Source organism: Lissotriton helveticus, chromosome 4_2, assembly GCF_964261635.1.
Source record: "Lissotriton helveticus chromosome 4_2, aLisHel1.1, whole genome shotgun sequence".
Taxonomy (NCBI): Eukaryota; Metazoa; Chordata; class Amphibia; order Caudata; family Salamandridae; genus Lissotriton; species Lissotriton helveticus.
Window position 1 is genome coordinate 120,831,697 of NC_136064.1, and position 17,204 is coordinate 120,848,900.

Below are 17,204 nucleotides of genomic sequence, written 5' to 3' on the forward strand. Positions count from 1 at the left end.
AAAGGATGAGGGCCACAGTTTCCCCGTTGTCGAGCAGGGATCTGATGTCGTCTGTGGCTGCGATGAGGGCAGTCTCGGTGCTGTGGTTGGTTCGGAAGCCGGACTGCGAGTGGTCGAGGGATCCGTTCATCTCGAGGAAGGCGGCAAGCTGTCTGTTGACGGTCTTCTCGATGACCTTGGCAGGAAAAGGGAGGAGCGAGATGGGGCGGTAGTTCTTGAGGTCGGTGGGGTCAGCCGTTGGTTTCTTCAGGAGTGTGCTGAGCTCGGCGTGTTTACAGCTCTCCGGGAAGGTGGTGGTGTTGAAGGAGGCGTTGATGATGTTCCGGAGTTGGGGTGTGATGATGGAGTCGGCCTTGTTGAAGACGTGGTGGGGGCAGGGGTCGGTTGTTGATCCGGAGTGGATGTTGTTCATCGTGCGGGTGGTGTCTTCGCTGCTGACCGGTGTCCAGGCGCAGAGGGTGGTGGTGGGGGGCGTTGGTTTGGTGGTTGGGTGTGTGGTCTGTGCGCCGAAGCTGTTGTGTATGTCGGCGATCTTGCTGTGAAAGAACGAGGCGAGTGAGTCACAGAGGTCCTGTGAGGGGGTGATGTCTTTGTTTCCGGCGCTGGGGTTGGAGAGCTCTTTGACGATGCTGAAGAGTTCCTTGCTGTTGTGGGCGTTGTTGTCCAGTCGTTCCTGGAATGCTGTCTTCTTGGTGGTGCGGATCAGCTGGTGGTGTTTGCGGGTGGCGTGCTTGAGGGCAGTCATGTTGACTGTGGTCTGGTTGTTGCTCCAGGCTTTCTCAAGGGTACGGCAGTTCTTCTTGGAGTTCTTGAGTTTGTCGGTGAACCGGGAGGCTTTTTTGCTGCCGGGTCTGCTGGGAGGGGTCTGCGCAGATGGTGATCCACTGTGTGAGGTTGTTGGCTGCTTTGTTGGGGTCCGTTGTGCTGGCGGGAGGGTTCTGGCTGAGGGAGGTGGTGAGCTGGTTGGCGGTGATCTTGCTCCAGCTCCTGCGGGGCACCTGTTGCGGGTGGTGGTGGGTCGTGGATTTTCTGAAGCTGAAGTGGATGCAGCTGTGATCCGTCCAATGCAGTCCGGTGGAGTGGCTGAAGGAGATGTGCTTGCTGGAGGAGACGACGGGGTCGAGTGTGTGGCCGGCGTAGTGGGTGGGGGTGTTCACCAGTTGCTTGAGTCTGAGGTTGGCGAGGTTGTCCAGCAGGGTGGTGGTGTTGGTGTCGTTGTTGTTCTCCAGGTGGAAGTTGAGGTCCCCTAGGAGGATGTAGTCAGTGGAGGGGAGGGCGAGCGGGCTGATGAAGTCTGCGATGTCTTCGCTGAATCATGTGCGTGGTCCCGGGGGTCTGTAGATGAGGGTGCCTCTGAGGGTCGTCTTGGGGTCGGTGTGTATCTGAAAGTGGAGGTGTTCGGCGGCGGTGAGGGTGTCGTCGGAGTTGGTCGTGATGCGGATGGTGTTCTTGTGTACGATGGCGATGCCTCCTCCGGTCTGGTTGACACGGTCCCTCTGGGTGATCTTGTATCCATCCGGGATGGCTATGGCGATGTCCGGGGCTGAGGAGGCGTTCATCCAGGTTTCCGTGAGGAAGGCGACGTCTGGTGATGTTGTGTCGAGGAGGTTCCAGAGTTCCACGGCGTGTCTGTGGACGGAGCGGGTGTTAAGCAGGATGCACTTGAGGTGTTTGTTGTTGGTACTCGGCTTTGCAGGTGTGGTGCAGGTTCAGAGGCAGGTGCACTTGCAGGCTTTGCAGGTGAAGGGTCAGTGGGTGCGTTTTGGGGTGGCTCGGTAGCAGGCGGGGGTCTGGCCGGCATTGAGTGCGTTGAGGGTGGCGGCCTCGTAGGTCTGTTGGGTGGTCTTCTGTCGGCGGGGACCAGGGGTCCTGGTGCTGGGCACGGGCCAGGCGCGGACGGGCGCAGGTGGGCTTGCCTTCAGCGGCCGCCATTTAAGGGTAGCTGGGGAGGAGGGTCAGCTGGGAGGCAGGTGGCGGGAGGGTAGGAACCAATGAGGAGAACGGCGCGAAAAAACGGGAAGCAAGAGAGAGGCGAGAAAAGTACAAAACGAGGCACAGGGGGAATGGGCACAGGTCCTAAACCAGTCAAGCCGGGGTACAGAAGGCAAACAAGAGGGGGTAGACACTCAAAATGGGAGACGGTCACGCGGGATACAGAATGCAAAGGGGGGCAGACACTCGCTCCAGCAGGCAGACTCTCGGCTACAGAAGGTCACAGGTGGCGCTGCAGCGGCAAGGGGAGCGACGTACCCTAAGGTCAAGGGTTGCTCTGGTTGTGTGTACCTTAATTCTTGATTAAAACATAAGTGAGATGGGTGTAGGTGCAAAACCTGAACTGAATACCATTTTTGGTGTTACAATAAAATATTTGAATGTATTTTGCGAAACACAGCATACATGGAAAATCCCAGTGACTCCCCTAAGAAAAATAGGTATAGGTTGTCGAACTTAGCTGTGACAAATTGAATACAAATTGTTAATAGGCTAATACATTGTTTTATGGCATTGAAATGAGTTAAGTGAACTGATAAACACAGAAATGTGCACTCTGAGCAGATTCTTTAAAGGACATTAGTTAGGACTTTAAAATGATGTATCACATGGATTGGCAGTTTGTATGGAATTGGATTTTTTGTAAGTGAGTTCAATCAAGTATGTATTGTCTATGTTTTGTAGTCCTGAATAATTCTCCTTCAAGAGATGAAACACATTAGTACATTGGAGAAATGTGAATAAAAGAATCTTTTTTAGAATAAACGTGAACGAGTCTGTGGAGTTTTTGAGTTAATTGATCTGTATATGATGAAAGGTGTGGGCTGATCATTACTTTGTAACAATATCATGGAGTTGGACTCCTGAGTAGAAGCCTGGAAGGCTGATATTCTGGATTTGTGCACCCCTTTAACCTAATGAATTCCCTACAAGCGATAGGTGCAATTTTGTTTGCCTCAGTCTCATTTGCTGTCAATCATTCATTGTAGATCAGACTCTGGGATATAAAGGGTTAAATGCCTCAATCATCATGGTTGGGCCCAGTTACCCCTGCTTGCCATATGGCTCTCTGAACTGAGCTCTCAGAAGGGGGCCATAGATAGACTTTATTTCATGCCAAGTTCTCTTTTTTTTTTCTTTGCATGTGACTCTCGGTAACTCTGTGTGCTGCGCTTCCAGGAGTCCACATTATTTTAGCCAGAAATTGTACTTTGTTCTTCTTCTTTCTCATGTACTTCCCACCATTGTGAAGGTTTGTGTTTGTGTGAGATGGGTGATTAATATGCTGTTTTGCATCTTTTTAAAATATTTTGCACTGGTAATTGCAGACTAGGGCTGGCTGTGTCTCAGTCAGTTTAGTCTTTCATGGCTGTTTTCATTTTGCTGTATAGTTATTATATTGTTTATTTTGATTAAAATGTGTGTTGCATAATTGTTTCTGCTTTACTGATGGCATGCAATGGCCCACGCAGGTGGCCATGTGGGCCACCATCATTTTGTGGAGCCAGTGTGTTTGTGTGTGGTGTGTGTGTGTGTATGTGGCTGTGTACATGTGTGGGTTCATGAGGCTTCTTCACACTTAGACTCCATGAATGCCACATTGCAGATTTCACAATTTCCAACAAACCAGGGTGTTGTGGTAAGTGAGGTGGACAGTACAGTATGTGGGGTGGCAGTCGACTTGCCCATATAATAAAACAACATGCAATCATATGGGAAGAGCACCTCAGAATGACAGCTGCTGCAGAGAGAGCAGAAAGAGGTAGTGATAAGGAAGAAGATGTTATCATGTGACGCAGCACTGTGACTGTCACTCTTAGTATGCCGTCATCACACACATAAATCCTAGCGTGGTACATGGAAAAGAGGGACATAGTCAGCTCAAAACTTCCAAGCAGCCTACCTGCTCCCAGTAGGTCAGTTGAAGGGGGAGCCGCACAAAGACAACAGACCCAATAATCGATTATTATTCAAGTCTATGTTCAGCATGGAGTCATTGTTCTTCTAAACCCATGAGGGGAAGCTGGGCAAAATGTTAGCGCTTGACCTCCTCCCTTTTTGTTGAGGGGGACAGAGAGGGAATGCTCTAATTCCAATGTTCCAAGCTGGATTTAGTTTTTTAACAGCTGCTATGCAAGTGTTACACCATCAAGTGCTGCAATTGGTTGGTGAAGCAATCTAGGGGAGTATTTTTCATTAGTCCATATCACGAAAGACGTGTAGAATAGTTGTCGAGTTACAAACTACATGTGCATCACTGCACACTGGGTCTCCTGCAAAGGGTTAAATAAAGGCTGGCCGAAGATATCCTAAATATTGTTCCTTTTGAAGGTGTTGCCTAGCAGGCAACACTTCCTGTGTTTTCCATGGAGGAAGAAAATACAGCTGCGAACATCTACGAAGACTTTACTATGAGAGAATACAAGTGATTTCAACCCAGATGTTGCAGCATGACTTTCTCAAAACCAGACAAATGGTTAACAACATACTGGTCAACTTTTGTAGGGTGTGCACTCTATTCAGCCATTCAAAGCAGAGAATCAGTTAAGAGAAATTAAGCATGCTAATGTAGTCATTTAAAGTCCCATACAGGAGGTCCCATCCTGTTGGCCCTTCTCCTGCTTCATGCAGCAATACATTTGTGAGTAGTACACGTCTATTAATGAAAATGTACTTCAAAAGGGGGGTGACTGCCTATGCCATAATGATTACGGGTGGCAAATGGATGCTAATAGAGTGTTTGGTCCAAATGCCATTGCCTTCAGAGGAGAGTGCCCTCAGCCAACCAATCCCACTGTTGCATATGCTGCAGGAACATTGCAAAGGTGGAACAAACATCAACCAATGTAATAAAGAAGCGGCTGCTTTGGTGAACACCTTATTTCTTTTTCTGAACACAAATCAAGGACTGCAAAAGAGATTGTGTCCTCAGAAGAGTACATCTGTGCCACAATGCTGGATCTATGATACAAACAAAGGGTACCCACTTTCATTTTTATATCATCACTATGTTTGTGTGCAATTGGATCTTCAGGAATGTAAGTACAAATAAAATGCATTCCAATATATTCCTGCTAATACACTTATAGTATAACTTTCACTCCGAATCTCTGCCTGGATGTACATCTAGTAAAAAGACACAGGTAACTGAGAAATAGAATGTATCAAGATAGTACATGATAGAAGGCTACAAGGATAATGAAACAGAGGTTTAGTTGACTAAAAGAGTCATTGAGTGTTTGCTATAGGGAAAAAGAACAGTCTCCAGAACTCAGCAGGATGGATATAAAATATCCTGCATGTCCGGTAGTCAATGTATCCTAAGATTTAGTGTTCATTGAAGGTGGTTCAATTGTCAAAAGCACTACAAGTATGGTGAGTCATCTTCCCCTCAATGGCCTACTGAACTCTACTTTTATGATTAAAAAAGTAAAATAACACAACAGAGATATATGCTGTAATAAAAGACCAACAAATGCATTAAATATTATTATTATTTTTTATTTAATTTTTTTAATTTTTATTTTGTGATTTTATATACGTACAGCATAGCAATTATTATATGGGTTTCTTTGTTTGAGAAGATCCTGGGTTTCTTTGTTTCAGAAGAGCCTGCATGCCTGTTACATTGTTTGCTTCTTTGGTGTATTCATACATTCTATATGGGTTTCCCGCCTCTGTTAATACAATGTATGAAAGCAGAAAGGTACATTTTCGGCAAGTCTCCCTGTGCTGGCTATAGTTTGAGAGTAGGATTAAGATAGAAGAGTACAGGATAGTAAGGAATAAGTGTGGGAGAAGGATAGGACAGAGATATGTATAACTATACCATTCCGACTTGACTGGGGCAAATTCTATCCCCGGACCAGGTTTATTGGATTTCACTAGGAACCTTGCTTGTTTCCACTTAGGGTGCAGGTTTTCCTTATGGTGGTTCAAACAGGATCAGATTTTTGTCCAGTATTTCCCACAGGCCTCTGGAGGACGCCTTCCAGGGAGAGTATTTCAGCACTACACTGTCCGCTCCTCTAAGGTGGGTGACCCAGTTGAGTCATCTCTTGTACATAGTTTTGTTAGAATCCTTCCAGTGTGTTAGCACTAGTTTGATTGCTGCTGTCAGGAGTAGGTCCATTAGTTCCCTCTCTCCCTCCGAGGGGAGTTCGGTTTGGATGAATGCTGTGGTGAGTGAGGCAAAGTCTCTTACAATTTTGCACTTGAACATGTTGTCTATGAAGTCAAACACCCTGCCACAGAACCCCTTGAGTGTTGAGCATAGAAAGATGAGATGCTCTAAGACCCCTTTGCCTGTGTTGCAGTTCCAGCAAGTTGGGGTATCCCTGAGACCTAGTGTGTGTAGGCGCTGAGAGGTCCAGAATGTTTTGTGGAGCAGCCAGAGTTTAGTTTGAGCTAAGACTGGAGTGATCTTATTACGAGTGGCTGATGACCGTAAGTTGTTCCACTCTTGGTTGTTTAGTGGGGGTTGTGTACGTTTATCCCAGTATTCCTTCGTTTTGGTGTTGAGTTTGGATTTTTGTGGATTGAGTATCTTGTATAGGTGCGATGCTTGGTGTCCTAATTTATTTAAGTTTACTATAAACTTAAAGATCGAATGTTGGGTATTTGCAATTTTTTAATTTGATAGGGCTGTTTTTATCTTTAGGAATCCGTAGAGGGCTAGTTCTTCTAGTTGGTGGGATGTTTTCAGTTCAGCGAAAGTCAGCGGTGATGTGTCCTTTTCCAGTTGGTGAGGGTGTGAGAAGCCCTTTTCTATCCAGGTGTCAAATTTGAGGCTTTTCCCCTTGTATTTTATCTTTATATTTGCCCATAGAGCTTTTGATTTAGACCCCTTGATGCTGACCTCAATTTTATTCGTCCAATTTTAGAAGCGCTATCTTGGTGTTTTTCAGGATTGTGTTATTCGCATGTGTGTATGCATTTGCTGTTAGTAAGGCTAATGGGTTCAGTTTGTTCAGTATGGCTTTTTCTACCTGCAGCCACATTGGTGAATACCACAGTATCTGGCCGACCCAGTATGTTCCTTGTTTAGCTAGGAAGGCTAGCTGGAAGAGCCTAAAGTCCGCTAGTTTCACCCCTCCTTGTGTCTTTCCGAGTCTTAGTTCCTTTATGCTTATCCTCGCCTTCTTGTCGTGGCACAGGAATTTGGAGCAGAGTTTGTCTATTTTTTGGTGGAAATCATCTGTTAGGAGGATTGGGAGCATGCCTGTCAGGTAGTTTATCAGGGGCATGAACATCATTTTTAGTGTTTTGATTCATCCCCATCATGTCATGAATTTAAGTGACCAGGCTTTTAATTATTTCTTTACTTTCTCTAGTAGGAGTTTCTCATTGTGGCGTAGGTTAGTTATCAGGTCGCTGCTGAATAGGATACCTGACTCACCTAGCATTTCCTTGGTGCAGTGGACATTTAATGGTTAACAAACCGACTATTCATTGTTCAATTTGTAGCCTGATAGCCCAGCGCATTCCTTTATTGTGGACATTAGTGCCTTTATTGAGGCCTTTGGTTGTCGCGTCATTATCAGAATGTCGTCCGCGTATGCAGCCACTTTTACTGTCATTCCATTAATGTTTATCCCTTGTATGTTGTCGTTGAGTTTTATGTCCTGCATTAGAGGTTTGAGAGCTAGGACGAAGATGGCGGGTGACATTAATTATTTGTTACTGCAATTCCAGGCACCAACCATTGATCAGTTATGTACCGTGAATTTAGGCTAATAACTGCTTTGGGAATCATGTGGTTGACAAGTAAAATGTAGTCTGCGACTGATGATTGTGACAATAAATTCAAACTAATCAGTCAGTGGTCCCTGGATGTATATGAATCATTTGTGAAATGTGTTGAAAGCTGTGTGCAGAACGAGAATGAACGAGAATGCAGGTATACATATAGGAAGTTCTGATGTTGGATGCAGTAGTTATTATTGAAATGCAGTCAACCAGTTCTTTTAAAATGGGACTAAATGACCTAGAGGGTATCTGAGCACTGAGACCCCTTCTGCTTAGGAAGGGTTTGATTGGAACAGCCAGGTCTTAAGTATTTTCCTGAAGTTAAACAGAGAGGAAGAGGTGCAGAGGTGGGGGGGAGGTAGTTCTAGGACTTCATAGTGAAGTAATAGAAGGAGCATCCTCCACTGTTGCTTAGGTGGATGCTGGGGGTGTGAGGGAGGGAGTGGTAGGAAGAGCTCAGGTGCCTGCAGGGTTGGTGGTAATTCAGGTGGTAGTTGATGTATGCCAGTCCTTGGTGTGTAGGGCTTTGTAGGCATGGCTCAGAATCTTGAACTGATATCTCTTTTGAATGGGGAAACAGTGGAGCTTCTTGATATGGAGGGTGATGTGGGTTTGCTTTAGTAGACCAAGGTTGAGTCTGGCCACTGAGTTCTGTATGGTCTGCAGTCTATTCGAGAGATGCGATGTGACTCCTACATATAGTGTGTTGCTCTAGCCCGGCATGCTGGTCACTAGGACTTGAGTGACAGTGTGTCTGGTGTTGCTAGGGAGCCATTAAAAGAACTAACAGAGCATGCGATTAGTGAGGAAGCAGGCGGAGGAGACTGCGGTATTCTGGCTTTTTATGGTAAGCTTGCATTGCAGCATGATGCCGAGGTGCCAGGTATGATGTGTCGAAGTGGGTCAGGGTCCAAGTGTGGAAGGCCAGCAAGGGACGGTCCTAAGGAGTTGATCCAGAAAATCAGCACTTCTGATTAGTTTGTGTTGAGTCTTAGACAGTTATCTTTCATCCAGTGGGTTATGATCATCAAGCACCTGCAGAAGTTGAACATCGCAGTGAAGGGATCTTCTGAAACTGACAGAACGAGCCGGGGGTCGTTGGCACAGGATATGATGTTTAGTCAATGTGTTCTGATGATATTGGCAATGGAGGTGATGTAGGTGTTGAACAGTGCAGGGCTGAGGGGCGAGCTTTGAGGGATGATGCAGACTATGTTTTGGATTCAGATCTGAAATGCAGTAGCCAGATACTCTGGGTTCTACCATTAAGAAAGGAAGCAATCCAATTGAGGGTTTCTAATATAATTAGGCCTCTTTATAAGGGTGTGGTGGGCTATGGTGTGGAATGCTGCAGCGAAGGATTAGCGCCTCCTTTTCACCCCAAAATCAATACAACAAATGATGTAGGAGCATATTATATCTATATATGGCACAGTACAATCAAAATAAAGTTTGTCAAAAACAATCTTTCAGATGAATCTTGTTTTCTTGCATATTCTTTTATGTTCTGTTTCTTGAGTGTAAAGTCACAACATAAACAGCCGACGCGTTTCGTCCTAAGTCTAGGACGTCATCAGGGCTTCTTATTGATATGTTGCTTTCAACTTGTTGTTCAACGTTCAAGTAATTCTTGGCGTATTATTCCTGATACCGCAATGAGACACGCAAATATTCTATATCAATCGAGTGTAGTTTCTTATCATCCGTTTCCGTATTAATGAGCGTACCCTCATCCAGATTTTCTCGTCAATAATATTCCACAACCATCAGCTTAATCAAAAGTCTCAATGTCTGTTCACATCACATAGGTACCCTTGCCACTTCCTCGTATTATACAGGAATGCCGCTTACATCTTGGAATACGCTCTGTACGTAAGGATTTATCGGAACATGGGTGTGGAAGGATGAACGATTGAAGCATTTTACGTACAGAGCGTATTCCAAGATGTAAGCGATGGGGCCAAGTGAGTTGACCCTGATTGAACTGGGGTTGTGGTGGTAATTACCTCTGGAGACTGCACGTGTGGTTGTGGCAGTTCAGCAGTCTTTGATGGCGTTTTCCTAAAAAAGTCCTGCAGGCTTAAGGGTTTTTGAGGTTTTAATCTGTGGTTAGCGCGGTCTGAAACCTCAGCAAAGTCAGGTTGATTGGATTTCCTTCGCTTGGGTGTTGTATACTTCCTTTCTTTTCCTGATCTCATTGTTCGAGTGTGGGATAGGGATTGTGGTGCTGGAAAGGTTGAAAATGTTGGTGAGATTGTTGTTGATTTTTATGCTTTTTGCTCCCAAGTTTGAAAACGAAGTTGGGACAGGGGTTCGAAGGGGCTTATGAAAGGATGGAATTCATTATGGCTGTGGTGTTTTGTGTGTTGAGCTGGTCCCAGGCAGTGAGCAGGTGGTTGGGGTTGATGTCTGTGGAAGTTGGGATTGGTAGCATTGGGATTCTTTTTCCAGTCCCAACTGTATTCCTATATTTCTTGTAAATGCACATCATCAATTCAAATCGGAGCGCAACTCCTAGTTATTCAGAAGTATTTTCATTACATAATTGTCACAATCAACCAATGACTCACTAGAGGCTATACACTATCAGAGGAATACAGTGCATGCTGAACTCTGTCCCCAGTGCATAGGTGAATGTACTTATGGCCTGAATTGTATTGATCATTCTATGATCACTGACACCCAGAGGGATGTTATGTGATCATATGTAGACATTAGCCAGAAGAGGAGGCAATGAAACCGAGAAAATATATCAAACTTGGTCATCCTCTTTGCTTCTTTTGCCGAGGTCATGATTGTGAATTGGGAGGCAGGGTTAACCTTAAAAAATATCATCCAAAGAAGCAGTATTGTCCACAGGACAATATTATTGGTTCACAATCCCAGGTGAGACATAAGTCTTTCCATTGACAAGAGGTTCCTGCTTGAATAATGTTGAGTAACATAAATCTGATTGCCAAAAAGGTTGTTTTTCTTTTTTTGTGTCCCCCTAAAACTAGAATGTTCCTAAGAAGATATCTTACACCTTTCCTTGTATCATACTGGGTAGGGTAACACTGCGGCTACTTAGAAGAGTTCATCATGAGCTCCTACTTTGGTTCTATGCCCAAGAGCATTTTCCTTAGTCTATGTCCCATCACCTACAAACCACACATTCCTACTAGGGCCATACCTAAGTGGGTGTTATGACAATGGAGAGCACACAACCTGGAACAGAAAACGTGAGATCTGAAGAATAAAGCAGGCACTGGATGCCAAGGTCCCAGATTCCTAATACCAAAACAATTACCAAAGGATTTTTTTTTCTATTTTCTTCAATGCTTTAGTCAGATTGTTATTTAAAACTCATAATATTCACAGCTTAAAGTAACTACGCTAACCTTAGATACAAATACAGAATGGACTTTAAATCCAGTTCTCCAAACTGTGCAGATTAGTTTTAAAATGGCTGTTTCAATCAATAATTTAGAAATGGTGCATCGAATACCTGACCCATTCACCTCTTCAGATATGGTTCTCAACATTTAGAAAACTCTGGCCCTGCAAATCCTATGCTCCCTGAGAGGCTGTCAAGAATAAGCTTTATCTTTCATAGTTTGCTTACAAGCCGTCACATCTCATTTAAATAAAGATTTTATGTTGCGGTCCTCTGTAAGAGATGGTGAAGGATTGCACTTTGATGGAGCAATACAAATAAAAAAATACTGGCAATGAGGTGAGTCACATTTTTGAACTCTAGGGTTCAGCAAAATTCTGGCATTCTAAGAGTTAATAATTGCAGAGAACGGTGGCCAAGACTATGATTGTTTATCTCCTAAACTGTACAAGTCTCATATTCTATTGTGTGTAACAATAACTTATTATTATATAACTCCTCATGCCTCACCTCTACTGCTTCTAAGTACCATAAGTTAGAGTTGTTGCTATTACTCAAATTAAGAGTACTCAATTTACACAAATCGCAAAAGGAAGGAATGATCAGGGATTAAAACTTGTAACCTACAGATCTTCTGTGCTTGACTCAACAGCAGTCCTGAAATCACTCACCCTCCTAACAGATGTGTTCCCAAATTATTTTAATAACCTTCTAGGAAGAGTTCCATTCAGAAGAAGGTCTGGTGCTGCATAAAATAGCATGTAGGAAGAATGATTAGACCAGGTATACGTCTGTTTATTATCCTTCAGTCATTTGAATCATGTTATAGATATCCAATGGTCTAACTTTTGAATATTTCTCTAAACAGGTGCTGTTGAAGGAAATACTCTGATTCAAATATTTTTGCCCCCCTACATCTTCTATACTGTACCAATCTGTGACTATTTCACTGAAATCATTTTTGCCTCCCCGCACGATAAAACCATTGAGGAGGTAGAGAACTGGCTGAAGAACAAACCGGATGCCATGGACTTGAGTGGTATACTGAAGCAGGGAAACTGGTAAGAAACAAGGATTATTTTGTATATTAAGATTGTCCTATTTGTTTTCCTCTTCAAGTCTTGATTTATATCCTTTCTAAAGAACTTGAGTGCTCACGGAGTGCGGCACACATGCCAGGGTAGAATTTAACGATATGCGTACAGTTTTGTATTGCAAGTTGAAGCTAAATTTGAGTCAGATTGAAGAGCATTTACTCACATTCAATTCCCCCAATAACACAAACCCTCCACCCCTGCTCTCAGGATATAGGTTCTGTAAACTGTACATACAGTATGTTCACCTTTATCAGGTAAGTGTGTTTCATGCAAGTTTGGAGTCACACTAGCCGTGTACAGACCATGTGGAGTACATATTATGTCAAGTGTCTGATTTTATTATATTTGCACAAGTCCTGGAAGTAGATCAAGGAGCTTATTATCAAAAGTCCCCAAGTGTGCAACACACATATGCACACACTTGTTGAACACTTAAGGAACTTGGGTATTATTGCAGAAGCTTGGACAGCTCCTTGTGCAATACAGATTTTGCTCGAGCATATATAGCCCCGGCACAACCTCAAGCGGGCATTACTTTACAGGCAGCCATTCAATTGAGGAAACACATTGCCTCTGCACCCATGCCATGTTAAAGGTACAGTAGTAAAGACGATGTCAGAAGGCACACTGACTGTGTTCCACAAAGAGGTGGGATCTAGGCCCTGAGCCCACAGAGGGAGCCCCATTGAAAGAAGAAAAGGGGGTTCTATAAAACCCCAAAATATGTATCTGCAGCGAGGGTTGCCGTCATTCGCTGCACCCACCTGTGGAGAGATGTCTGCCCCCTTTCAAAAGCAGGCCCCCGGCATAATGAAATATAAAGAGGTGGCTTCAAACTGCTGGTTCTCTTTCATTAATGTGCTGCCCGCAGGGCAGGCACTACATTTTGACTGCTCTCAGGGCAGTGCATCATTGTGCTAGTGAACACTGACTTGGTCTGTGCACAACGCTGAACATGGCAGGGTACCTTATCTATGACATGGGCTAAGGTGTAAATTGTAAATTGTGAAAATTGATACTTGTATAGCGCACTACTCACCCGCAAGGGTCTCAAGGCGCTTGTACGAATACCGCTGTGGAACCCATCCTGGCTTTCCCTGTGAGGTGTCCACTCCTGATCAACAAAAAGTGAGGGACCCAAAATACCCTTGAGGGCCCGGGTGATTAAATAGAGAGGTATGAATGCCTTCAAGGGGATTTGTTCAAAGAACAATTAGTGATTCCGACTAACTTCAAAGGATATCTTAGTAATTCTTCAGGCAATCAATGCAACAATAAAATCAATTTTCAATTCAATACAAAACCTATATTTGGTAAAAAACATATAAACAACATATACACAACAGACACAAAGGTGTATTAGAAAAATTGAGTTTATCAAAAGAAATTTTAAAGGGAAAGTGATTTCATATATACAGATGTATGTAATACAGCACAAATTAGGACTGGAGGTACACAAATAAATCAATTGATAAGTGGCTCAACAGAACCTAAAAACACCTATCCCAGATCAAAATGAATAAAACAAAATAGGGATGAAATGAAGGTCGACGTTTCGGTCTCCTAAACAGCACTTTCTGAGACCATCTTCAGGACTGATGTCAATTATAAACTGTATATGACCACAAGTAATCTTGGTTGCAAAACTGCTAGTTAAGAAAAGGGACTTCACTCGATCACGATTTCAAGCATAGCAGAGCTACTGGAACTGCTCCTCAATTTGTGTATCGTCGAGACCTTAATGATTTAAGGTAGAGCGGCTGTAAAATTCAATTAGCACCAACCGGTAGTCTAGTGCTAAATAATAACTGCATATATTCCAAACGAAATGAATAATGTAATCTTCGTCAGCCGTAGAAATTAAGTTTAAATTAAGACACACGTCTTTTTTCGGATCACGTAGAGATACTGGAATACTGATATTGAATACTTGAAAACCCATATGAGTCTGGTCGACTCGGCGGACCAATTTGATCTGTCGCTCACTTAATTTCTACGGCTGACGAAGATTACATTATTCATTTTGTTTGGCTGCAGGGAATGCTACAGGTGCCTACAAGGTATATTGGGATGAAGGATTCCTATACTCTGAGGCAAGAGACCCCAAGCCTGGTGCTACCAGGAGGCTGGTCATCCCCTTGTCACTTAGAGGTTTCCTTCTCACCTTAGCCCATGAAATTCCCCTTGCAGGACACTTAGGCCAGAATAAGACTTGGGACAGGCTTGCCCTTCACTTTCACTGGCCTCACATGTCTGAAGATACCAAAGAGTTTTGTCGCTCATGTGTCACCTGGCAAGCCAGTGGCAAATCAGGTGGCACAACAAAGGCCCCCCTTATACCACTACCTGTGGTGGGGGTGCCCTTTGAGAGAGTGGGGATAGACATTGTTGGACCAATGGATCCCCCAACAGCATCTGGGCACAGGTTTATACTGGTGGTAGTGGATCATGCCACCAGGTATCCAGAAGCTATTCCCCTTAGAACCACTACAGCTCCTGTTGTGGCCAGGGCCCTACTTGGAGTTTTCTCCAGAGTGGGGTTTCCTAAGGAGGTTGTCTCTGACAGAGGTGCAAACTTCATGTCAGGATACTTGACTGCAATGTGGAAGGAGTGTGGTGTAGATTACAAATTTACCACACCCTATCACCTACAGTGCAATGGGCTTGTGGAGAGATTCAACAAGACCCTAAAAGGATGATAAAAGGGTTACCTGAAAAGCTTAGGCGAAGATGGGACATCCTTTTACCCTGCCTCCTGTTTGCTTACAGAGAGGTCCCACAGAAGGGGGTTGGCTACAGCCCTTTTGAGCTTCTGTTTGGGCATCCTGTAAGAGGACCCCTATGTCTTGTGAAGGAAGGATGGGAGTTACCTCTCAAAAAGCCTAAGCTTGACATAGTGGACTATGTACTTGGTCTCCGCTCCAGGATGGCAGAGTACATGGAGAAGGCATCCAAAAACCTTGAGGCCAGCCAATAACTTCAAAAAGCTTGGCATGACCAAAAGGCTGTCCTGACTGTTTATCATGCAGGACAGAAGGTGTGGGTGTTGGAGCCAGTGGCCCAAGCAGCTCTCCAAGACAAATGATCTGGACCCCATACCATCATTGAGCAAAAGGGAGAGGTCACCTACCTGGTGGACCTTGGAACTCCCAGGAGCCCCCACAGGGTGCTTCATTTAAACAGGCTCAAGGCATTTGTCGACAGGGAGGACATGGGCTTGCTCATGGCCACGGGTGAGGGGCAGGAGGAAGAGAGTGACCCTCTCCCAGACCTCTTCACTTAGAACCCTGATGATGGGTCAGTAGATGGTGTGGTCTTTTCTGACAGCCTCTCTGAGCATCAACAAAAGGATTGCAAACAGGTTCTTCAATCCTTTAGACAAATGTTCTCACTGACACCCAGTCAGACAAACTGGTGCACCCATGAGGTGGACACTGGTGACAGACTGCCTGTCAAGAGTAAAATCTACAGGCAACCTAACCACGTCAGGGACTGCATAAAGAAAGAAGTACAAAAGATGTTGGAATTGGGAGTCATTGAACCCTCAGAGAGCCCTTGGGCTAGTCCTGTAGTTCTAGTGCCAAAACCTCACACCCAGGATGGTAAGAGAGAGATGAGGTTTTGTGTAGACTACAGGGGTCTCAATGCTGTCACTAAGACAGATGCACATCCAATACCTAGGGCAGATGAACTCATAGATAAGTTGGCTTCTGCCACCTTCTTGAGTACATATGACCTAACAGCTGGTTATTGGCAAATCAGGTTAGCTAAAGATGCCAAGGCCAAAACAGCATTTTCTTCCCCAGGAGGTCATTACCAATTTGTGGTGATGCCCTTTGGTTTGAAAAATGCACCTGCCACTTTTCAAAGGTTGTTGAACGAAGTTCTCACTGGGTTGGATGACTTTTGTGCAGCATATCTAGATGATATTGCTGTCTTTAGCTCCACCTGGGAGGATCACCTGATCCACCTAAGGACAGTTTTGGAGGCCCTGCAAAAGGCAGGCCTCACTATCAAGGCCACCAAATGCCAGATAGGGCAGAGTCAGGTTGTGTAACTGGGCCACCTTGTAGGTGGAGGCCATGTTCAACCATTGGAGAGCAAGATACAGGCCATAAATGACTGGGCTCCTCCAACCACCCAGACACAGGCCAGAGCTTTCTTGGGCCTGTCTGGTTACTATAGGAAGTTTGTCAAAAATTATGGGTCCATTGTGACACCACTTAATGACTTGATAAGCAAGAAAATGCTAAAGAAAGTTCAGTGGACAGTTAGCTGTCAGAAGGCATTCGATGACCTGAAGCAGGCCATGTGTACTGCACCTATTCTCACTCCAAAACCTTCATTGTCCAAACAGATGCATCTGAGTTGGGTGTGGGAGCTGTTCTATCTCAACTGAATATTGATGGTCATGACCAGCCCATTGCTTTTATAAGCAGAAGGCTGACCCCTAGAGAGAAACGTTGGTCAGCTATTGAGAGGGAGGCCTTTGCTGTGGTTTGGGCCCTGAAGAAGTTGAGGCCATACTTGTTTGGAACTCACTTCAAGATTCAGACCGACCATAAGCCCCTCTTATGGCTAAATCAAATGAAGGGTGAAAACTCCAAACTTCTTAGGTGGTCCATTCCCCTACAGGGGATGGACTTTACAGTGGAGCACAGACCAGGGACTGACCATGGCAATGCAGATGGTCTCTCCAGGTATTTCCACTTAGAACAGGAAGACTCACCTGGTCAAGGTTAGTTTAATGTCCCTAGGTTGGGGGGGGGGGTTGTGTAGGAGAGTAGGGTCTGCAATCCTATGGTCACCCCAGATTTTTGCTTTTTGCTTCACTGGTTTATGACTTTCCCTGGCTGTGGGCCTGCTAATCAGACCCACAGCCTAGCTGTTCTCTCTCTAAATTGACATCCATGTACTTTAGGTGCATTTACCAATTGGTACTAGGCCACCTTATCAGTCCCTGTATAGTGTACCTTAGGTACCCAGGGCAT

The 17,204-nt window shown here is 44.7% G+C and overlaps 1 protein-coding gene across 1 annotated transcript in view; it reads left to right on the plus strand.

Annotated features, from left to right (window-relative positions):
• The window catches only part of LOC144752083 (nicotinamide N-methyltransferase-like), a 112,470-nt gene that overhangs the window by 47,560 nt on the left and 47,706 nt on the right, over positions 1 to 17,204 (plus strand). The window contains exon 2 of the mRNA XM_078640033.1: positions 11,985 to 12,177. Coding sequence (XP_078496159.1) covers positions 11,985 to 12,177 — 193 coding nt within the window. The remainder of the gene's footprint in view (positions 1 to 11,984; positions 12,178 to 17,204) is intronic.